Source organism: Sapajus apella, unplaced genomic scaffold (genome assembly GCF_009761245.1).
Source record: "Sapajus apella isolate SASKATOON/1434 unplaced genomic scaffold, GSC_monkey_1.0 scaffold47, whole genome shotgun sequence".
Classification (NCBI taxonomy): domain Eukaryota; kingdom Metazoa; phylum Chordata; class Mammalia; order Primates; family Cebidae; genus Sapajus; species Sapajus apella.
Window position 1 is genome coordinate 4,111,678 of NW_022436987.1, and position 23,206 is coordinate 4,134,883.

Here is a 23,206-nt window from a genome sequence, read left to right on the forward strand (position 1 = left end):
GCAAGGGAAAAGGGGAGGGGCGCAGGTGGTTTTGTCAGGTAGGGGGGATGCAGAGGGGCCTGTGGGGGGTGGGGGGGGGGGGGGGGAGGGGGGGGGGGGGGAGGGGGAAGGGAGGGGAGGGGGAGGGGAGAGGGAGGAGAAGAGAAGGGGAGGAGGAGGGGAGGAGGAGTGAAGCCTGCCAGAGCCTCTTACCTTGGAAAACAAGCCGAAGCAGCCAAGGCGGCTGATGACACAGTACACCTCTGGCAACCGGGGCCCTTTCCCACTTGGCTGGGCCAGGACAAGGAGGAGGAGGAGGAGAGAGACAGACACAGAGAATGCATGATTACCATTTCTGGCTCCTTTTCCCTGGGAACTGAGGAGTAAGGACTGCCCTTCTAGTGGAGGAATACTCTAAGCCTCCTCTAAACCTCTCTGCAACCAGGGCCCTGAAGGAAAAGCTGCTGCTCTCAGGACAGGCCTCAGCTCTGCAGGGATTCCCAGCCCAAGGTACCAGGCTCCTGCCAGCCTCCACAGCCTCGGCCCTTCCTCCCAGGAGGACACTGACAGGGGATGGCAAAGGGCAAGGCAGTTTGGCAGAGGCTACAGGGCGATCTGCGGATTCACATCCCTGAGGCTGGGATCCCAGCAGATGGGAGGGACTAGGGTACTCTTTAGGAGCAAGCCATTGTAGCTTTTTGGTCCTATAGGGCGCATTTGGCAAAATGTCACTTTTTTTGGTTCTTTTCCCCCTTTCTTGATTGACCTCCACTCTGAGAGCAAACTGAAAACAGACAAGAGATGGGAGTTACTATTTACTGAACATTTGCTAAACCTGACTCCTGGACTTGGAACTGTACAAGAGATTTGTGAGAGAGAGGATTACTATCCCCTTTACAGATGAGGCAACTGAGTTCAAAAAGATTAAGCCATGGCCTAAGGCCACGTATCTAGAAGCTGTGGAGCCAGGAGTTTGCTTTGGCCCTGTTCGGCTGTCTTACCCCTAAAGCCGGCTGATTTCTGACAGGAAGGAAAGGAAGGAAACAAAGGGTGGAGGTTTGCTATGGAGTAAAGGAGCACAAAGAAGAACGGGACTTAACAGGTGGGCAGCTGAAGGGGAGACAGGCACTGAGAGCTCCCATGCAGGCTGCAGTGCCTTCTCCAGCAGGCTTGGCAGGGCTCAGGGGCCTGGAGGGCCTGGCAAGGCCGAGTGGGGAGGGAGCAGGGCAGCAGGTGCTGGCCCCTCATGCAGGCTGCTAAGCAAATGCAGATGGGGCTATTTCAGTCTCCAAACCTGCTGGCCACAACGTCACAGATCTAAAGAGAGGGCAGAAGCTGTTTTTGTCCATATTAGGCCTGAAACTCACTCTTGTCTCTTTCCCTCTCCCCCGCCTCCCCTAAAGCCCCAAGTGATTAAATCAAGTATGTGGGATTTGGGTTAGAATCATTGTGTCCAATCTGCAGGAATGCCGAGCTAGTGCCAGCCCCCTTGGCAGGGACCCAGCCCAGGCCCTCTCTGAGCACGCCAGGACAAACATACTCTTCCCTGGGGGCAGCAGCCCCACTGCAAAGGAGCAGCTCTGCTCCATCTATGCTCCAGCAAAGGCGGCCTTCCCAACACTCCTTCCAAGCCCAGGAGGCCCAGGTGGCCAGAGGCATGCTGGTCTCTGCCTGGCTCCCCACCTGGCATCACTTCTGTGCAGATGCCCTTTGCCCCTCCCTGGGCATTCTACCTCCAAACACCCCTCTCCCCAGTCCACCCTCTGGGGCTGATCCAAGGGTACCAGATTGGTGACAAGACCTGGAATCCCTTCTGGCTCTGTATGACTGTGGGCAAGTCATTCTCCCTCTGAGTCTGGACTTCCCAATCTATGGATCAGGGATAATAATACCCCAAGGGCTACTGTGATAATTTTTTAAAAAAAGACATACTTGAAGCATGTAGCCTGGAATGTGACCTGTCCTAAACAAGTTTATTCCCTTGGGCCGTCCCTCCTGTGTTGAAAGTCCAGTCTCCTATAATAGGCCACCTATACTTCCTCCAGAGGAGGATCCATGTCAAACTCATCTTTACATGCCCTTAGCACGTACCTGACTCTCAACAGATCAGGGCTTCCCATAAGGGATGATAAGTGCTTCTAAATGAATGAATGAATGACTGGCCCCAAATCCATGGTTTAGGGCTCCTGCTGTACACTGCCTGTGCCCCTCTCATCTGCCCCTAGAATGGTATCTGGGGAGGCTTTATCTCATTAAGGTGGAAACCCCCTTTGCCAACAACCCCAGTGCTCCAAGCAGGGAGAGCAGCAGGGGTCAGTCAGCTCTGGGCCCCTACCCCAATCTATTTCCCAGGACTAATGGGAAGAGAGATGGTGAAGGACTTCTCTTTACAAAACAGCTAACATTTTCCTTTTTTTTTTTTGAAACGGAGACTTGCTCTGTTGCCCAGGCTGGAGTGCAGTGGCACAATCATGGCTCACTGCAACCTCTGCCTCCCAGGTTCAAGCAATTCTCCCGCCTTAGCCTCCCACGCAGCTGGATTACAGGTGTGCACTACCATGCCTGGCTAATTTTTTGTACTTTTAGTAGAGACAGGGTTTCACCGTGTTAGCCAGGATGGTCTCGATCTCCTAACCACGTGATCCGCCCGCCATGGCCTCCCAAAGTGCTGGGATTACAAGCGTGAGCCATCGCGCCCGGCCTATGGCTAACATTTTGAAAACCCAATCCCTTTCCCCTAGATTCAAGGTATCTCTCTCAGATTCCCAGAGAAGGTATGTCTCTGTCCCTGCTCAATTTCCAGCCCTACCACATCACAGACAGGCCTCCTCCCCACTTCAGGCTGGCCAGGTATAGGGGTGAGGAAGGTTGTCCCTCGCCTAATCTGATGCATATATACACTTCTGCTGGGGGTGATTCGATCCTGCAACCAAAGACCAGCAATCAGAGCCCACGATCCCAAGGGAAATGAAGGAAAAGTAGAGAAAAACTAAAAAGATATGAACACCCAGCAGAAGGTGATCCACTCCCTCCCCTTAATCCAGATAATCCCCGATCCTAAGGCCCCATTGGAAGCACCACTCTGAGCCCTGCTCTCCCAGAAGGGCCTCACGTGTGAGAGAGTGTGTGTTGGCAGTGGGTAGAGGGTGGCCTCAGGGAGCAGAACACAGGATTTCATACAAGTTAAAATTGCAGAAAGGCACGCACACGCATGCGCGCGCGCGCACACACACTCTCTCTCTCTCTCTCTCTCTCTCTCTCTCTCACACACACACACACACACACACACACACACACACACACACACACTCTGGCCTGTCCCCTGCCTGCCAGCCCCTGAGGACCGAATGGCCTCACTCACCAATAAGCGCCTGCAGTAGCCAAAGCGTCTGCTGCCATCTTCCCCAGTCAGCATGAAAGAAAAGGTCTCACTGGAACAAAGAGAAGTCTGGCATCAGAGAGGTGTAAGAGGACCTAGGAAACAGCCCCTAAGAATAGGGACCATCATCTCCAGGGTGGAGTGAAGGGCCAGGTTGCTGTAGGAGAGGAGGCTGAAACTAGAGCAGGCCCCACTCAAGTGCCCCCTGTTACAGGGGTCAAGAAAGCTATGCCCCTTCCTCCCTCTGGCCAGGCCAGGCCAGGCCTCACCTGCTATACTCTGACACAGGGAGCCAGTCCTTGGCATCAGGGAAGCAAAACTGGGGAATGGCTTTGAGCCTTTCCTCTGCCTCTCGCATCTGCTTGGTAGGTCGGTCCAGCTGCAGGGAAGAAGGAACCAGGAGATGACATGGAAACTGAGGGCAGGGGATGGTGGCTGAGAAGCCCCTCCTCCCCTGAGGGCCCTAGATGCCACTGACCCACGGACATGATCTCAGCAACCATTGTCCCACTCCGAATTCTTACAGAGGTCTGAGTCATCATTCATTCATTTAATAAATGCCAACGAGGTGCTTTCTATGTGGCATCTGACTCGGTGCTGTATGCCAGGGCTCTCGATGGAAAACGAAGGGGACGAGGTCCCCGACCCTGTGCATTCTGGTCAGGAGAGTGAGATGGTCAACCACAACATCTCAGAAGGGGGCATTAAAAAAAATAAGCAGATGATGTGACAGAGCGAGCTGGGCAGGAGAGGGGCTCCATGCAGGCGTCCCCGACAGATCTCCTCAAAGAGGTCCTACTTGAATGGAGACTGAGAAATGAGGAGGAGCCAGCAGCCATGTGACGAGAAAGCACATTCCTGGCAGAGGCAATGGCAGAGAGAGGGGCTGAGAGTGAGAGGAAGAGGGGAGAGGCCAGGTTAGCTGGCGACAAGCAGGGAAGGCATGGTGAGACAGGGTAGTGGGAGAAGTGCGGAGTGACAGCTGGTGGGTGCGGGGATTCTCTCTGGGGTGATACAAATGTTCTAAAATGGATTGTGGTGATGATGGCACAATTCTGTGACTATACCAAAACACAGAATTGTATACATTAGGTGGGCGAACTATATAGTATTTAATGGTTTTGGATTTTATTCTAAGCACACTGAGAGGTTCTCTCTCAGCCCTCATCCTTTGAACAAGCACTGGCCTAAACCCACCCCTTTAGAGCCCTGTCTTCCCTCCTGGCTAAGAGGAGGCAGGCTCAGGACTATGGCAGCTGGGTGAGGAGCTATGGCAAACAGGATCTCTCTCTTTCCCCAGATGGGCCTGGCGGGTAGAGGATGGAAGGGGGGGTATGGGCAAGGTGGAGAGAGGGAAGGGCCTCACCTTGGGAAACTGGTAGGAGACTTCAGGGAGGTAGGTGTTTCGCGATGGCTTCTTCTTGAGGGACACCACCACAAAGTACTCGAAAAGCTCTCGCTCCTGCCACTCCAGCAGCTCCAGCTCCAGCGTGCGATAGCTGGGGGCGCGCTTCAGCATGGACTGGATGTGGACGAGGCGCTGTGTGTGGGCTGGGGATGGGTCGCACATCAGGGAATGGACCCTCACAGGCCTCACATTAGCTCCTCCACCCCTGGGTCAGAGTTCATCACTGGGAAGCACTTCTAAGTGCATGAGCCTAGTCTGGCAACACCCCCAGCCTGGAGTTGGGGAGGACTGGCAGGCACACAGTGCCGACACCTGCACAAAGCCTCTGCCCTGACATGGGAAGCTGTGGGCCTGGTCCTCCTGGAGCCTCTGGAGACTGAGCTGGGGCAGGACTGCTGAGGCCAGGCAAACCCAGGGATGTATCTTGGCACCCACCTGGTCCCTGTACCAAAAGGACCAGAATTAATGAACATCCATGAAGACTTCATCCTTGGGCCCCTAGCAGGACATGAACCTTGTCCATGTTCCTAAAGCCAAAGTCCACTTGCCCATGTGGCTGGGGGTGAGAGGATAATCATCCAGGAAAGCCTAGCCAGGGCTTCCCAGTAGAGAAAGCACAAAGATGTATCCAAGGACCCTGGAATGTGAAGGTTCTAGAACCTTTCCAGGCTTCTCTCCTAGGACAGGGGACACAGGGGGCTGAGGGCCTCCAGAGGAACAGTTTTCCTCAGTCTACAGTACATTTCTTGCCAGAAGAGGTCCTTGAAATCTTCTGTACCCATCTCTGACTCTCCAGGTCTACATTTTCTTTTTTTTTTTTTTTTTTAGACAAAATCTTGCTCTGTCGCCAGGCTAGACTGCAGTGGCACAATCTCGGCTCACTGTAACCTCTGGCTCTCAGGTTCAAGTGATTCTTCTGCCTCAGCCTCCCGAGTAGCTGGGATTACAGGTGCGTGCCACCACGCCTGGCTAATGTGTTTGTTTGTTTGTTTGTTTGTTTTGAGACAGAGTCTCGCTCTGTCGTCCAGGCTGGAGTGCAATGGCGCGATCTCAACTCACTGCAACCTCTGCTTCCCGGGTTCAAGCGATTCTCTACCTCAGCCTCCTGAGTAGCTGGGATTAGAGGTGTGTGCCACCAGGCCTGGCTAATTATTTCTGTATTTTTTAGTAGTAGAGACGGGGTTTCACCATCTTTGCCGTGCTGGTCTTGAACTCCTGACTCATGATTCACCCACCTCGGCCTCCCAAAGTGTTAGGATTACAGGCATAAGACACCATGCCTGGCCTAATTTTTTAATTTTTTTAGTAGAGATATGGTTTCACCAACTTGGCCAGGCTGGTCTCGAACTCCTGACCTTGTGATCTGCCCATCTCAGCCTCCCAAATGCTGGGATTACAGGTGTGAGCCTCCGCGCCTGGCTGAGATCTACAATATTAACCAGGCAAATCTAGCACCCAATTCCAATGGACAGTGGCTTGTGACAGTTTGGGCAGGTCACCACCCTTACATTCGGCAAAGGGAAACATCTGGATTTAACCTTGCAGGGCTGAGCTCATGTGTGTGTAAGGACAGACTTCCCTGTGACTCCCTGCTCTGCTGGTCTGGCATCTGGCCTGTCTGTCACCTCTCCACATCAGGCCAGTTTAGGGACACTGGAACCACACATGCATTGGAAGGGAAGGCTGATTCCCTGCAGCCCTGCTGGGAGGGCTTCTGTGCTCGTGGGAGCTGTGCCTCACCTTTGAACCTGTCATCAGAGTCGCTCTCGCTCTCACTGTTTTCATCTGGAAAAGGAACAGCAGAGTGCATGCTCACTGGACCCCACAGCCAATGTTTTCTACTCTCCCACCACCCCAGCTTTTCTCCCCGGGGATGGATCTCTACCTCCTCTGGGCTACTTTGGGCCATGGTCGGGCATCTGCAGGCGGGGAGCTGAGTGGCCTGGGGCCAGGATCCCTCAGAGCTCACACCAAAGTGCCAATCTACATTCAAACCTCTGAGGGAAGCTGAGGGTCTGAGTTGGAGGCTGAGCCAGAAGAGGGGCCTACAGGCCTGGAACAGAAGGACCCTGCCTCCAGGAGGCCAAGATTTGAAATGGGAAACAGATCACAATGCTCAGTGAGTCTGGCCTTTCCTTTTGCAGAAGCCGATTCCCATACCCACCTCCCTACTCAGGGCCTCATAGCCCAAAGCCTGAAGGAACCCATCCCAGACCTTTCTTCCCTCTCTGCTCCTCCCTCCTATGTGGCCATTTCCTGGCAGGGCTCTACCCTCCACATGTAAATTGATGCCTCTCCCATTCCTAATGCCCAAGGGCCCCAGACACCTGAACGAGCTCCGGCATCAAAGCCTACCTCTCAGTGATGCTGTCTCAATGCTGGACATAGACAACTTTTTTAACCTCTTCTTTCCTCTCTTGGCATTGTAGATGGAGTTAATTCTTTGGACAAGCTGGGTGAGAAAAGCAGAGCGGGTGAGGTAACCTTAACATCGGCTGCCCCACTTCCAAGAAGGCTGAGTAGGAGCCCGTCCCTGCTCTTACTGGTGCAAGCTTTCTACGCTGGTCTAACTGCAGAAGCTCATCCCAAGCAGTGACTCACCAGCACTCCTGGGAGACTAGGTATCTGGAGAACTACTCACCATGCCTGGTAGTTCTCGAGATACTTAGTCCCCCAGGAGTGCTCTCCTGCCCCAAGACGAGGACACTAAACTAAGCTCCCCAGAGGAAGGAACTGTGATCAAACTAGACAGGATGGGAGCTCCTGGGTCCCAAGAGTCTTTGAACCAACTGAGACAAAGAGCTTCTGAGAGGCAATAACAGGAACAAGGATTCTAGCCTTTCCCCTCTGGGCCATAACCTGGGGCCACGACAGGAAGAAGCTAAATTCCCAATATACCCAAGCATTGTTTGCAGGCTAAAAATACCATTTGGCTAAATCCTGGATTTGGGCCTGGCTGCCTATGTGTGAAAATCATTGCTGAAAACTCTTCAATGCTGCGAGTTATAAGACAAGCCCTTGTTTGAGTCCTAGGTTCTTGAAAGCTTGGAAATGCTTATGTGTGCAGAGACCCCCAAATTCATCTACCACACTTACTAATGGGGAGCCTCGGCAAGCCTTTCCTTCCTCTCACATCTGAGCACCAAGATTAGTTAATGCATCTTTATTGATAAGAAAGGGGAATTAATCGGATGAAAATGAGGCCAGGGCATGGACCCAGAATGTATTCAAGGGGAATGGAGGAAGCAGTCCAAATCAGAAAAGGAAGGAAGCCAGGAAGGAGAGAGAAAGGCTGGCTGCCTGCCCGCCCACCTGCCCAGCCCCAGTGGGCTGCCTCTGGGGAGAGTACCTTGGGAATGCGGCGGGCCCGGCGGCTGGACAGCAGCTCACTGGTGGTGCTGAGGCTGTCTTCGTTGAGGCTGGAGGGTGAGGACGGCAGGCTCAGCTGAGCCAGCAGCAGCATGTCGTCGTGGCTGTGCCTCTTGGGTAACCGTGGCAGCCGGTGGCTCTTCCTTTCTGACCAGTTCCCACTGCGCAGGGACTGGCTGTTGGGTTTCAGGGAAAGCTGGCGTGGGGGAGAGGACATGCCAGAGGGGCTCGCCACAGAGGCCTTGGCCCGTGCCTATCTGCTGGGACAGGGACACAGAGGCCAAGGGCCAGTATCCCTGGCTCCCGGCAATCTTGCTCTGGAATGCCCATCCCTCTCTTAAGACCTTAGCTGCTCATCAGCCAGGTAACGGCTAGATTAGATACTTGCCTTCCCTAAAAGAAGCTTCACTACTGCTAGCAAAAAGGAAAGCAGAGGCTAAAAACACCTGTGTTCTCGTCTGACAAAGAAGGCAGACAAGAAAGAAGGCAAAGTGGGAATTCTGGGGGCTCTTCCTGAGCTTTGGGACAAGGATTACTGGGCCTGGGTGACAGAATGTCTTCCGGACCTCTGCCCCTGAGCCAGTCCTAAAAGGTTTCTGATAGCAGAGGCCATAACCTACTGGCCAGCCTGCTCTGCTGGGAGAGCCCGCAGCCTGGCCTTCCTAACTTCTCTCTTGGAGAACACAGGGGCTTTGGGCTCTGACCACCAAAGCTGCATCTGGCAGGCCTCACACTGAATTGGCTCCCACACCCACAAGGCCCTGGCTGCCCTCTCCCAGCCCTGATCTACTCTCTGCCTCTCTCCATATACACTGACCTCTCAGCCCAGGGCACCATCCTTGCTATGGACCCTGTGGGAAGGCAAGTGGGGAGGCAAGTATCCCACAGACACCCGACCACTGTCTGGCTCTGGAATCGCCTCTCCTCACCCTTCAGCAAATCCTCCTTCCTCCACAGCCCCCAGTTTCCTGTTTTCACCCAATCAATCTGGCAATGCAAGCTCAGGGGAAGCCTGTTTGAACAGAGCCTTAATTAGAGAGTAAATCTTTTATGAAAACCTTATTCCAAAGCCAGAATAAATCATTTTTATTTTCTCTGGCCAGTGCCATATAATATCCAGGTCCTTCCATTTGCAAAGAGAATTAGAGTTTCGTGGGGAGGTCAGAGAAGCCTCTCCACCTGCCTCCTGTCACCCTGGACAAGGATAGAATGAGCTGAAGTCCTGGAGCTTCCTTTGGCCTTTCACATTTCCTCTTGTGCTGCCTCCTTCCTGTCCATTCCTTCTAGATTCATGCTCTCTCCCCCAGGAGTGACTCCAGGTGTCACAGACACCTGTCTGGCTCTCCAAATCTGGTTTTGGGGCATACACCTGGCCCCTTAATGTCAGTCCTGAGATGACTTCTGGCAGAGTTGCAGAATGCCAAGACTCCCACCAGGGCTCTGTCTTCCTATTTCCCACAGAAGGTGAGATAAATAACGAGACAGGAGACTGCAAGGGCTCCTGGCTGACTTCTGCAGCTCAGGGCTCGGGTAGGAAGGGAAAGAAGATAGGACAGGATGCCCCTCAGAGCAGGTGCCAATTGTCTACCGGGGTTTCAACATGGCGGACATCCCTGAGTGCAGAGCCCATTGATTGCTGAGGTGACCTCCTTTATCAAGTACTAGTGAGGGTAAAAGCCTGAAAGGAAGCTGGGCCCAAGCCTTGGAAGGACAGCCTGCCACTGTGGCCCTCACGCTAACCCTACAGGCTGAGTTACCTGTGTGGGTGGGCTGTTGTACTTCCTGTCCTGAGGACTCCACATCCTGTGCAAAGAGTCCAAGGAGTTCTCAGACAGTTGCTGGGATTTTCGTCCTGCTCTTCGGCTCTTTAAGTCCACATCCTCATATGGATTCTCCTTGGGCAGATCTCCTGCAGAGGAGGAAGAGTTAGAGAAGGGGGAGAAGGGAAGAAGGAAACACACAAACTCACACACACAAATAAACAAGCAGAATTCCTGTGAACCAAAGAGAATGGCTTCTGCCTGGCCCCTCAGCTCATGAGTCATGCAGCTGCCCGTCTGCAGTGGGGAGGCTACAAACAGATCCTGGCTCCAAGTCCAGCAGCAGAGCCCCCCCCACCCCCACTCCCAGTCCAGCTCAGCCTCGCCTGGCCTCTGCTTTATAAATTCAGGGATTGCACAAGACTGGCTCAGCCACCCCTGCCTGTGCCCAGCCAGAGGACAAAGCCAGCACCAAGAGTCTTTCCTTGGCTCCCTTCCCTCTGCTGCAAACACCCCAGAGATGACATAGTTCAAGGTAGGAAGGGTTTTCAGGTCACATGGCTGTCCCTTTACCCAACTCTCAGAGGATCTCCCTGGGGACCTGCTTTGGAGGGTGGGCATGGAGGAATTCACAGAACTGTAGGGAGCTGGGCTTCTCTAGGCCCCCCTCACCTATGATGCCATTCAACAAGTCTTTTAGGGCAGGGTTTTGCACTGTTCACCAAGGCAACCTCAGAACAGAACAGTGATTAGCAAGGAGGAAGTGCTGGGTAATGATTTGTTCACTGACTCTCTTACTGCAGTGTCAGTCTATTCCCTCAACTGTGGATCTCAGCACAAAGAGAACCATCATCACTCCCCTTTTGGGACAAACTCCCCTGCTGTGACACATGGGAGGCATGAAAGGCTTAGAAGGAGTCTGGACTAAAGGGTGGGAGTGAGGGGAGGTCTTCCTTCTCAGGACTAGTTCCAAAATCTCTGGCAGCAGGCACTGTATTGGCATTACTGGAAAACCTCAGAGAAGTCCGAAACACTATCTGCCCTTGAAGATTTGAGAGACATTCCTTTCTACAAGCCATATCTCCTGCCCCTACCCATCCAACATATACCTTTTAAAAAATACAGTAACACCATGTGCTGGGTCAGTCCTAGCTCAATCCTGGTGGCGGAATCCCAGGGGTGAACAGGTCCATGGGGAACTCACAACACGGCCCTCTCTGCTCCCCTTTCCCTGTCTTCCTGCTGCAGAGCAGGACTCACTCCATCACCTCTGCTCGGCAGCAGGATTGACCCTGGGTGACCCCTGAGTCCCACACTCGTCCTACAGATGCCTGAATGTGCCTGACGCCCCAGTGGAGCTCAGACCCCACTCCCCAGGAAGCAGGCAGTAGAAGGAGCTGTAGGACAAGGACAAAGGCTGCTGAGAGTGAAGCTTTCCTAGAGAGGGCATGGGAGAGGAGCCAATCCCAGTATGCTTGCAGATGCCTCCATTTCCAGAGCAGAACTCCCTCCACATTGTGGCATCCACTTATTACCATCATGCAGAACCACAGCAAATTTAGGAAATGCTTTTACAGAGTTATGGGGCGGGTGTGAAGAAAGGATTTCAGTGACAGCTAAACAGACTGCAGTGGGAGCAACATAAATCTCTGTAAACTTATGAGTCAAAGATGGGGACTGGATTAAGTGATTCCCAACTCCAAGCAGAGTCCCCAGCAATTGAGCAGACCTTTTCCTGTAACACAGTCATGCTTTTAAAATGACTTGTCTCCATTCCAGAGCCCTGACTAAGCGGAGCTGGCCCAGCAGCCGTCGCAAGAAGCCAAATAGCAAACCTGGCACCCCCTGCGTGTTTTCTCCAGCCTACCCCACCGTGGGGCACTTAGGGGGGTGCTGGGGATGGATTTTCCATTTCTTGGTCCTTCCCCAACATATGTCCTGCAGGAGTGAGGGGGTGAGGGTGTAAGAAGAGAGAATACCAGGACACAGTCTTCCTGATTCCCTAAAACAGGACCGGAGCATCACTGTCTGCATCAGGGCAGGGAGAACATTTATGTCAAGCTCATCAAATCCAAACTGCCTTGGGCTGCATGATCAGCCGGGGTCTTTATTATCATCCCCAACCTGTAGGAAGCCTTATCTCAATCCCAGGGGTTTCTCCAAGCCACTGACATTTGGGGTTGAATAATTCTTGTGATGGTACACAGTCCTGTCCTTTGTTAGGATGCCTAGTGGCAACCTTGGCTTCTATTCACCAGGAGACATTCGCATCTCCTTAGTTATAACAGCCAAAAATGTCTCCAGACACTGCCAGATGCTCCCTGAGGGGGAGAGAGGGAAGAAAGGAGGGAGGGAGAGGGAGGGAGGCAGGAAGGGAGAGAGGGAAGAGTGAAGTTGCCCCCCACTTAGAACCACTGCTTTAGATAGAGCTTTCCAAACTTCCTAATGGCTTCTGAGTGCATGACATGAGTCCCAAGACTAGCCCTCTTTTTTCCATCCTTCCCTCCTTCACCTCACTCCCTCTTTCCTTCCTTCTTTTCCCTACAGTAAGAGCTTTGAGTATTGATACAAAATCCAAAGCTCCAAGAAAAAGACGTAGGATACTGAGGCCCAGGGAAGTAACAGATGCACAAGGCTGGTGTACACCACTGACAAGCCGGGGGAAAATGGCCAGCAGCATGAGGCTCTCAAGATGGTCCTGTCTCTGGATTTCAGGAAGGCCTGCTCCTCCTGCCCAGCCCTTGTGCCAGCCTCTCTTCTCCAGCAATGTTTAACGTCCTCTCTGATGTAAACAAGCCACAAACCAGCTCTCTAGCAAATAGACTGCCGGCCCCAGCCCATACCTTGCCTCCCCAGCCTCAGCTTGGTCCCTTCAAAGCCCTAACCCATCTGCCACTCCCAGCTTCCTGGACCATTCCTGACTGCCCTTGAGGAGCTGTCTCAAATAGATACTCCCAGTCATCTCTCCAGGCAGACAGGGGGCCAGCGGATGGAGATGTACAGAGACAAGTAGACCCTGAGTCCTAGACCACTAAACTGAACCAGCTAAGAGCAAATAAATATCAAAGCAATGGCTCGGAGTTGGAGGAGATGGTTGGTAGGCTGGGAAATGGTGCATAGAACGTGCTACTGGCGACAGAGCTAAGGAGCTAGGGCTAAATGGGAGATTCAGCAGGGGCATGAATGGGAGACAGGAAGCCTGGCAGACTGCACATTTTCACCTGCGTTCCTGCCCGCACAGCTTTCTCGGGACAGTCCATGTGACCCTTGGAGAGGGACGAAGAGGTAGACCAAGGCCTGGTCCTCAGCAGCCCCAGCTCATCAAGTCCAGCTGGAGAAGCCAGAAGTCTCAACCTTCCCAGCTTGGATGATGAAATAAGGAACAAGGGCATCATCAAGAATTTCTGCTTTACACTGTTCTAAAAGGGGATAGTCAGAGCTGAAAGGTGTCACACTGATCCTCTTGAAGTAAGAATCCAGCCCCTCTGGGTCCTGCTCCCACTCCTCCTCACAACTCCTCACTCCTCACCAAAACTCCTTTGGTCTTAACCACACATACAACACTGTCTTCCCCTCTGCCTCCGCAACTGGAAGAACCAGTCAGGAAAGCCGTGTGTGTTATGTATGCGCACAGGCACTGAGAATTTCTCCAAACACAGTCCTAAGCTTCCTAGACCACACCCATCACTAGGGCCCTGGGTCTGCAGCTTCCCTCCCCAACCTCCTCCGGTTCCAACCAGCTGTTTTCTCCTGGTTCTTAGCCTTTTTCCCTCTCTCACACAGGACAGAAAGGGCCAGGCCAAGAGCCCAACTCCCCTGGCAACAGATCGGATTGGGACCTCTCAGGGGCCAGCTGTTGCCCACCCTCCAAGCCTTGACACCATTGCTCGACAGCCCCAGCCCCAGCACTGTCCCTGGGCTGCACCTCTTGGCTGTTTTGTTTCCCTCTGCAACCTCCATCCCAGTGGGTACCCTCTGCTCCTTACTGTTTCCCAGCCTGGAGGCAAATGAGGGAAGCAGCCAGAGACAGTGGAGGCTCAAAAGGCTTTGCAGTCCAGGCCGACTGGCTTGGTCCCCAGCTTGCATCCCACTGAAGTTCCTGGAAACGCTCCCTCAGCCCAGGCTAGCTGATGGGAGTGGGAATCTGCAGGAATGCAGCCCAGGCGCCGAGGCCACTCCACATAACTCCTTAACAAGCTGCTTCCTTGGGTGCATTTTTAAGTGTCAGGCTCAGAATGCAAACATAAGGCTTTGTAGAATAGCAGCATCTTCCAGGGGCAGATGTCAGACGGGACAGGAGAGAAATAGCCCCCAGGAAACAGCAAGGCAACTCCTTTTCTGCAAGTTAGCAGGGTAAACCTCAGTATGTTTGGGAGTACCCCACCCCAGCTCCTCAGGCTTCGTGCCTACTGTAGGCAGGAGGCCAGCAACCCTCCACAACCCCCATTCGAGTCCACTGCTCAGAGAGAGGGGTAGGCGTTGCTCATCTTGGGGCCAACTGGCCCTCCACCTCTGACAGACAGGACTCCAGGCCATTCGCCAGGACCCAAGATGGAGACGAGCCCTGCGGTCTCTGCCTCCAACGGCTCCATCCCAGCATGCCTGCAGGAGCCTGATCCAGCAGGGTCAGAGTCAACATTCACCCTGCAGAGCACAGGCTGCGCTGAGACCGGAGAGCCGGCTCCCAGGAAGTCAGAGCCACTGATCAGTTGGAGGCAAGACGGGAAACTGCCATTCCGAGTTCAGCAATAAGACACCCCCTGAAGCCTTGGGGGGAGCTCCAAACTCCCGGGCCTGTCTCCAGGGAAGGAAAAAGAAATAAACCCATCGGAATCTAAAAGAAAGAGAATATTTTCCCTTGAATTTCCCTCTAGCCTCCCTAGTCAGGTCCCAGACATTCCGACCGGGCTGCTGTAGGGACATAAACAAGGAAAACATGCCCAGGGCACTGTCGTAACTGCAGACTCCGGACACCACCCCCCATCTGCCCCATGAGGCCAGAGCAAAACCCAAACACCCAATAGAGTATATTCCCAAACTGGTACCTGGGCTGCTCCCTTCCCTTTCTCCTGCATCTTCCCCCTCTCCTTTCCTATTCTCTAAATGCTCCAGAGATCCAGAAGCCAGGTGAGCAGCTACCTCCACCTTTTGCCCACATAGCGCTGACCCCTAGCTGTACTTAGCCACCCAAGCTGCTCCCATATTTTTTTGAACTCCTTATGCAACACCCAGAGTGGAAGAGAGTCCTCCCTAATGAGTGGGGAGGCAGCTCTGTGGTCTCACCCCCTCCCTACCTCCTGTTACAGGGTACATTCTAATTCACTCTAGTTTGGCGGAAACTGTAATGTGTCACTGCCACTCAGGGCCCTAGGAGCACCCAGTGTGGCTGCTGCTGTGGGCAGAGAGAGGGCTGTAGTTTTCTGATGTCCCTTAACTATGCCAGGTGCTGGCTATCCTGTGGTCCTCTCATCCTCTATTCTCTGAGAAGGATTTCCTGTGGGGATACGTTCTTGTATTATCTGAACTGAAGTAATTTGAGAAAGGGACAGCTTCACCATTTCTCCCTGTCCAGAGTTCCACCATCCAGGGCTCTGTTCAGGATTGTTTGGGGCAGTGTCTTGGGGACAGAACTTTGAAAGAACTGTCCTGGGCAACAGAACTGTTCCCTGGGCCTTCTTAGATCAGGTTTGAGAGAAGGGAAAGAGGAGGACAAGTGTGTCTAGGCCTCTGCCTACTCACTCATTCGGGAGGACTTTCCTCCACTCTGGGATGCTGGTCTTGCCTAAGGAGGCGAGGAAATACAGGAGCAGCTCTGGCTGCCTCTTGGGTGGCTGAGTAGAAGAACTGGGCTATGGGCTGGAGTTGGGGCATCTTCCTTAACTGTCTACACCTGGCTTCTGCATCTTTGGTTCTGATGCCCATAGCTCTTGACCTCTGCTCTGGGTGGCCTGTGGGTACAAAGCTATCTTTTCCCCAGTGGTAAGGGAAAGGGCCTCCCTCCCCAAACTCTTTTGCTGTTCTAGGGATCTCACTCCTACAGTCTTCCTGCTGTGACCCAGTTTTGCATGGTTACATACTATACACTCTGTTCCTGGGAAAGCAGTGCTCCTGACTGTCCCAGCATGGCTGTGTCTCTCCAGAAACGCTGGCCCAGCAAGTGGTAAGGAAACAGCTATGAAACCGATGGCTCAGATCTAATGAGGGAGCAGATGGCCCTCGCTTCATTAAGATTCCAGGCTTCTGAGAATCTGGAGGGTTCTCTCTACCCTGGGCCACTTCTCTCTGCCATGTGTTAACTAAGATCACATTCTTCAGCTTCAAGGCCCAAGACAGAGGCAAGACAGAGACACAGAGAAGAGCCAGAAAGCACATAGCCTCTCTCTTCTCACTGACCTACACTGACACGCACACTTCACTTAAGTGGGAATCAAAGCCCCACACTGAAGAGGATGCTGATAGAATTGAATGTCAAAAAAAAAAAAAAAAAAATGCAACCCAGGCTAAAGCATCTATTTTTTGTCTGATCCATGAACATAAGTTTGCCAATACCACGTCCTCCCACCTGTTGAAAGACAAATCTCAAAGAAGTCTTGCATTTCTGCCCTTCTTCTGAGCAACAGGAACTGACAGTTCCAGACTATATTTCAAGGGTATTTATACAGCAAACAGCCTTGGAAGTCAGAGATAGTATCTCCCTTCAGGGCAGAGGCAGATTTGTTTCCTGATCAGCACGATAAAGACAATGTCTCCTCCAAGGACAAGAGTTGGGCAGGTTTGGCAGCAGCCTCTGAAAGGACAGGGAAAATGTGGCACATATACACCGTGGAATATTATGCAGCCATCAAAAACGATGAGTTTGTGTCCTTTGTAGGGACATGGATGAACCTGGAAACCATCATTCTCAGCAAACTGACACAAGAGCAGAAGATCAAACACCACATATTCTCACTCATAGGCGGGTGTTGAACAGTGAGAACACATGGACACAGGGAGGGGAGCAATACATACTGGGGTCTGTTGGGGGGAAATGGGGGGGACAGTGGGGGGTAGGGAGTTACGGAGAGATAGCATAGGGAGAAATGCCAAATATGGGTGAAGGGGAGGAAGGCAGCAAGTCATGCTGCCATGTGTGTACCTATGCAACAATCTTGCATGTCCTTCACATGTACCCCAAAACCTAAAATGCAATAAAATAAAATAAAATAAAGACTAGGGTTTCCTAAGCTTGTGGTCCCCGGCGGGGACACGGACCCACAGTGTGTGCAGCTTCTACCGGAGCCTTCTCCACACCGCCCCATGGGACTTATGCACAAGGGAAAGCCCGGGTGAACATGCAGCTCACGCTGCCTGCTGTGCCATGAGTAATAACGTCCTTTGTGGCACAGGGGTCTCGTGTCTTCTGCTAGCATGCATGAAACTGGGGCAATGAAACGTGTTAGCTTGTACTACAGTCTGTTTGTGGCCCCCCCAAAATTCCTATGTTGAAACCTAATCCCCAATGTGCTGGCATCTGTAGGTCACACCTCTGGGAGGTGATCAGGTCACGAGCGCAGGGCCTTCACCAATTAGGGCCCTTTTAAAAGAGACCCCAGAGAACTCCCTCCACCCCTTCCACCATGAAAGAACACAGGAAGAAGATGGCCATCGCGGACCAGGTAGCAGGCCTGCACCAGACACTCAATCTGTGGGCGTCTTTTTCTTCTTTAATTCTAACAACAACTTTACGAAGCACTATTACTATTATTGTTATGGTTAACATAGTCATATCATCATTTTATAAGAGGAAAACAGTCTTTACACAAGTTAAGTGATTTGCCTAAGGACCTACAGCTAAGGAAGAGTGCCTGCTGGACTTCAAAGCCTTCCAAAAAGAAAGGAATGACATAGTTTTCTCCTTCTCGTGTCCCCAAAGGTCGTTTGCATTTCAGTTCATTCAAGAGCCAGGCTTTTAAACACAAAGCTGCTCTGTCTTTGCTTAGGTGCCTCCTCTGATGCCCATTTCCAGGAGGAGTTCCAGAAGGTGGGCCCATGCCTGCCCACAGTGAATGAGGTCAACCTAGGTGTCTCCACCTGTTCTTGCTCCTCCGCAGCCCCCTGAGATGACCCAGCTGCCACCTCTGCCATTGCTTACCCACAACATCTTCATATGCGTTTTCTTCTAAAGTGCTTTTGGATCCAAACTTGGGTTGGTTCTCAGTACCATTCTCGGTGGGAGAAGAGGGGTACAGGGACTGCAGACTGGAGGCATCCTCAAACTCGAAGGATTTTCTGTGGATAGTAAGAACAAGAGTCATTCCTGCTGAACCAGATCTCCACTGCCTTGCTGGGGAATGTCTATGGCAACAGCAAAGACCACAGGCCCTCCTCATAAAGCCAGCTTCTGAAAGAACATCAAGGTGGATCCGAACTTACCATCCAAATGAAGAGACAGATGGTCTGAAAGGCCCCAGCCTGGGTGCCTGCAATGTGCCTTATTCCTAATAATACCGATATTAGGTAACAACAACTACCCCAGCTTAAAAGCATGATGTTCCAGGTGCTGTGTCAAATGCACCTTTACATGTGTCATCTTGTTAATCTTCATAACAGTGCCACCAGTATTGTGGCATCTTGCAAAGGAGGAGATGGAAGTCACAGAGGCAGGATTCTTCCAGGCGATGTCTGACTCCAGGGCCTGAGCTCTTAATTAGAATTGTGGCCTCAAGCCCTAGAGAATGTCCTCCTTGAGAAGTGTCTGTGATTCCACTGGAATTGAGTGACTGGTCTGCCTCTGGGGACTCACATTATCTGCATTCTAGCTGGGGACTCCTGCCGCTGCACTAAGCAGGTAGGAAGGCTCCACAATGGGAGGGTCCCGCTCACGGATGGGGGGGGCGGTTGGAGAAGCAGGGGGGTGGTTGGAGAAGCAGTTGGTGCTGGGTGGTTTGTTGAAGCAGGAAGGGTGGAGCCCTTAAAACAAATGAGACCACTGCCAAGGCGGAGCTGGGAGGACAACTTGCAGCCAGAAGCTGATTCCAACACCCAGCTTCCCTTCAGCTAGCAGCTTGCTCCTTTTCATCCCTTGGACAACCTTCCTCTCTACTGTACAATTTCAAGACCACAGCTTGTTGTCTCCTAAGACACCCTGAGCCCACAGCACTCTCTGCTCCTCTCCTTCTGAGACCCCAACTGCATCCTCTCCCTCGCCAAGGCTCCTGGGAAGGAGAGAAGGAAAGGCACTGACTGGATCCCTCCTCCCACCCATTAACACCTCCCTCTTCTTTCGGGCACCATCAGACCTTTCAGCCAATGGAGTCCTTTTTCTCTTGTTTACTGAACAACTTCTCCTGAGAGTCTTAGGGTGCAGGTAAAGGGCTAAAAGTGTCCTGAAGGCTACAGCTTGTCTTAGCTCGCCTGCCCCACCCCCTAAGCACTCAACACAACTGAACACTCTTTATATTGGCATCTCCTTGTGCCTCTATGACACATTCCCTCCTGGCTTTCAACTAACTCTCTGGCCACTACTTTTCAGATTCTTGTGAGGGGTTCTCCTTTTCCATTTGCCTTTAAGTGCCAGGGTCTCTCAGAGTTCTGTCTTAAAAATTCTTTCCCACTTTGCACTTTCTAGGGACCCAGTATCCAGGGGCCATCGCCATAACTCCCATCTGTATCTTGATGACTCCCAAATTTCTGTCTTTGGCCCAGATTCTCAACTAGTTAAACATCCAATGGCTGAGCGCAGTGGTTCACAAATGTTAGCCCAGGACCGGGGTTCATGTGAGAGCAAGTTTTCTTTGGCATTTACAGTAGAGTCAGCATCTTATGCAGGTAGCCCTCAAATCAGTAAATAAGACACAAATCATGTTCAGTCAAATTATCCTTGAAAATCCCCAAGGAAGGTGTCACACTGAAGACCAACATGCTGTCTCTTATTAAAACCAAGTTTCTCCCCAGGTTTTTTTTTTCTTTTTTTTTGGCTGAATGCCAGAAGAAAGAGTTGGGTTGGCTTGCATTTTACACACATACACACACGTGTATAGATATATAATTTTTTTGAGAGACAAGGTCTTGCTCTGTTGCCCAGGCTGGAGTGCAGTGGTGTGATCTTACTCACTGTACCCTCAACCTCCTGGGCTCAAGCTAGCCTCCCTCCTCAGGCTCCCAAGTAGCTGGGACTACAGGCACATGCAACCACTCAGCTAACTTTTTAAATTTTTTGTAGAGGTGGGGTCTCACTATGTTGCCCAGGCTGTCTTGAACTCCTGGTCTTAAGCGATTCTCCCACTTCAGCCTCCCAAAGTGCTGGGATTACAGGTGTGAGCCACCTCACGTGGACTTTATTTTTTTTTTTTTAATAAAAACGTGTATTAAATGTAAGAATCACACCTGGTATAACAGACTTAAACTTACCATTTCCACTCCTCATGGAACATGCTCACTGTGTGAACCAGCATACAGAACAAACCACACTTCTGGAACTGTTTCTCTTTTTCCAAGAGCACAGATTTAAGTTTGCTAAGTTAATTCTTACATGAAGGGACTCCTCCATATACAGCATATGTGTGTATATATTACATATAAATGCAGTGTGGGGTGGAATATGTGTAAAACCTTCAGGCTGATGAACTCTCCCCCACTCCCTTTAGTCACCTAGTCAACTGCTTTTGGCTTTTCTAAATTTAGCTCAGCAACTCCCTGTATGAGGAGCCTCCCTTCTCTCCCCCGTCTAACTCAGATGCTTCTTCTCTGGGTCTCTGTAGCCTCCTGCACTGCCAAGGGTCACGTTATCTATGATTTATCTGTGCACCAGACCATGAGGTCTTTGAATGGAAGAAACATGTCATATTTGCCTGGGTCCTCTTGACCAGCACACTCTTAGTGCACTGCAGGCTCTAGATGAATGTTTATAGAAATGGATGAATAAGGACAAAGCAAACACTCTTGGCAGGCTGTTTAAGAATTAAAGAGCCAGTGAGCATTCTGGGGTGGACTCAAACACAGGATTACCCTTAGCCACGGGCAGTTCCGGCTCAGGGGTCTGAACCTTTGGGATTTCTTCCTTTCTGCACAAGGCAGGAAAGCTGATATATGAGATGGGATATGTTAGATGAAGCCTGAATACGGGAGCAGACTAAAGAATCCCCACAAGTGAAACAAACCTGAATACTCATCTGATGTTGGGTTAGATGAGAAAGGCAATAAGGTATGAGAGGATGGGTCTTCTAAAGGAAGCTCACTCCTAGCCTACCCTGATTCAGAGCACAAGGCACCTGCCAGCCTTCACCAATTCCAACAGCCCCAGCTCCAAGTTACTAGGGAGACCGCCCTTGGTAGTCTGGGGTTAGCAGTCCTGAGACTGACGGGGAAACCAACAAGAGCCTCCAAATAGGTCATTCCTGCTTTACTCCTTTTTTCATCAGTCTCCCCAATAATCCCCTCTTGATATAGGCCCAGGGTTCCTATATGGCCAGGAGGCCCTCAGAAGAGGAAACTGTATTAAATTTGCTGACACTACCATGTAAATGATAAAATGCAGTATTCAGATAATCATTCAAAGAAATTAATTTCTAATGCTGGTACTTCAGGTGGTAGGGAAGCTGAGATCCTTCTAGTCCTCAAAGGACTGCCTGCTTCACCTACTCCCAACAGAGTACTATGGAAGCTCAGACAGGGGTGGGACACAGCCCAGCTCTACCCCAAAGGCCAAACCCAACCAACACCTTCAGTGACCAGCACTCAGGTCCCAAGTATCCTGTAAGCATTCCCACTCATGTCCAAGTATCTTATAAGAGCAGAACGATCTCATTTTTCACTACCACAACTACCACCTAACAATTACTCAGTACTTCACACTTACAAAGTACTACTGTGACCCACCCTACATTCTGGGTTTGCACTGTCCATTGAAAAGAAAGCCACAGTACTCAGCTACAAGACACCGGAGGGGCACGTGTTACCTGCTCTGGGACTTGCGGTGACCACGAATGTCCTTCTTGGGTCTCCGGGTGACCGGTGGGGCTGGGGTGGAGGGCAAGGGGGGTGGAGCAGCAGGTGTGGGCGAAGGAGGTAGACCATTGCTGGGCTTACTCTTGGGGTTCTTGTCAGCCTCGTATTCAAAGGTGCGTTTGGGTTTGGGTACAGGGTTCACAGCGGGATCAGGGGAACTCTTCGATGGCAGTCGCTGGGAGCTAGGGCTATTTCCAGGGGTTCCGGGCCTGGTGGAACCACTGCCTTCCCTCTCTGGGGGTGGGCCCGCCTCCCCCCCAACTCCAGCCACTCCTGCTGCCCGGCTGCCAGCGCTCACACTCGCGCCCCCTGCCGGCTCCTCCAAAGCGCCCAAGGTTCCAGTCTTCCTTTTTCCCCGGTCCACGCTGTAGCAGCTGCTGGGGAGCTGGGGGAGCCCCCGGCCTGGCTGCTCCTTCAGGGCCTGTTCAATTTTCTGGATCCGGCTCAGCACTGCTGAGCTCTCCTTCCTGCTGCCATGCCCCCTGAGGAAGGCGCTGGGCTCACTCCGGCCCAGCCGTTTCTCCAGCCGGTAGAAAGAGTCCCGGACAGGGAGCGCCTCTCCTTCCTCCTCAGTCTCTGGGTAGGAACACTCGGAGAAGGTCCTGCTCATCCTCCGGAGGCCCTTGAAATCAAAGGTCTTTTCTGAGCTGCAGGGGGACGGCACCACGCTGGGACAGCCCAGGCTGGGGCAGCCCTCACTGGCCGCCCACTCGCCCCCAGAGCCCTCCTGCTTCTCTCCGCACATGCTCATCCTGGGCGATGCCTCTCGGCGACCTTCCCATGCTGAGATCTTCTCCCGGATGCCCAGGCTGTGGGCGCGGGGGCCGGCACGGGTCAGCAAGACGCCCCGTGGGCTGGCCGCTGGCCCCGGGAATGGCGCGCTCTGGGCAAGGGGGAGGCAGGCAGCTACCCCCGCTACATCCTGGGCTGCACCTTGGACATTCTCCTTCTGGGCTTCTCTCTTGCACGCCGAAGAGCTTCTGTCCAAATAACTGAAGCTGGCGGTCTTGAGGGGACAGGTGGGTGGGGAAGTATCTGGGGAGGGATCTTGAGGATTCTGGGGTGAAGGAGTGTAGGGGTGCCGGTCCTTGAGGAGCACCCGGGTGCTGGAGTGGCTGGGGTACTTGCAGGCTGAGGTCTCACTGTCACTGAGCGGGTAGATGGGACTCCTTGGTGGGGAGAGAACTGGAGGTGGAGAGACTGACTGAGACCTGGGGACAAAACAAAACAAAGGAAAAGAAAATGACAGTGAGTGGCTGAGCAACCGGTGGCATCCTGTTTTATTTTTACAGAGCTCAGCATCTTTTTCCTGGAGGACTGTCAAAA

At 52.3% G+C, this 23,206-nt stretch overlaps 1 protein-coding gene across 8 annotated transcripts in view; it reads right to left on the reverse strand.

Moving 5' to 3' along the window:
* Positions 1 to 23,206, reverse strand: part of DENND2B (DENN domain containing 2B) — a 182,262-nt gene that overhangs the window by 13,830 nt on the left and 145,226 nt on the right. For 7 of the 8 annotated variants that reach the window (XR_004257578.1, XM_032240679.1, XM_032240680.1 and 4 more), the window contains 10 exons: positions 21,832 to 23,091; positions 18,027 to 18,163; positions 9,893 to 10,044; positions 8,116 to 8,331; positions 7,122 to 7,218; positions 6,507 to 6,551; positions 4,725 to 4,909; positions 3,628 to 3,737; positions 3,341 to 3,410; positions 193 to 270 (listed from right to left, as the gene is read on the reverse strand). Coding sequence is in view for 7 of the 8 variants with exons in the window: in XM_032240679.1 (XP_032096570.1) it covers positions 193 to 270; positions 3,341 to 3,410; positions 3,628 to 3,737; positions 4,725 to 4,909; positions 6,507 to 6,551; positions 7,122 to 7,218; positions 8,116 to 8,331; positions 9,893 to 10,044; positions 18,027 to 18,163; positions 21,832 to 23,091 (2,350 nt within the window). In the remaining variant the exon portion in view is untranslated. The remainder of the gene's footprint in view (positions 1 to 192; positions 271 to 3,340; positions 3,411 to 3,627; positions 3,738 to 4,724; positions 4,910 to 6,506; positions 6,552 to 7,121; positions 7,219 to 8,115; positions 8,332 to 9,892; positions 10,045 to 18,026; positions 18,164 to 21,831; positions 23,092 to 23,206) is intronic. The other variant, XM_032240686.1, reaches the window with a different exon arrangement.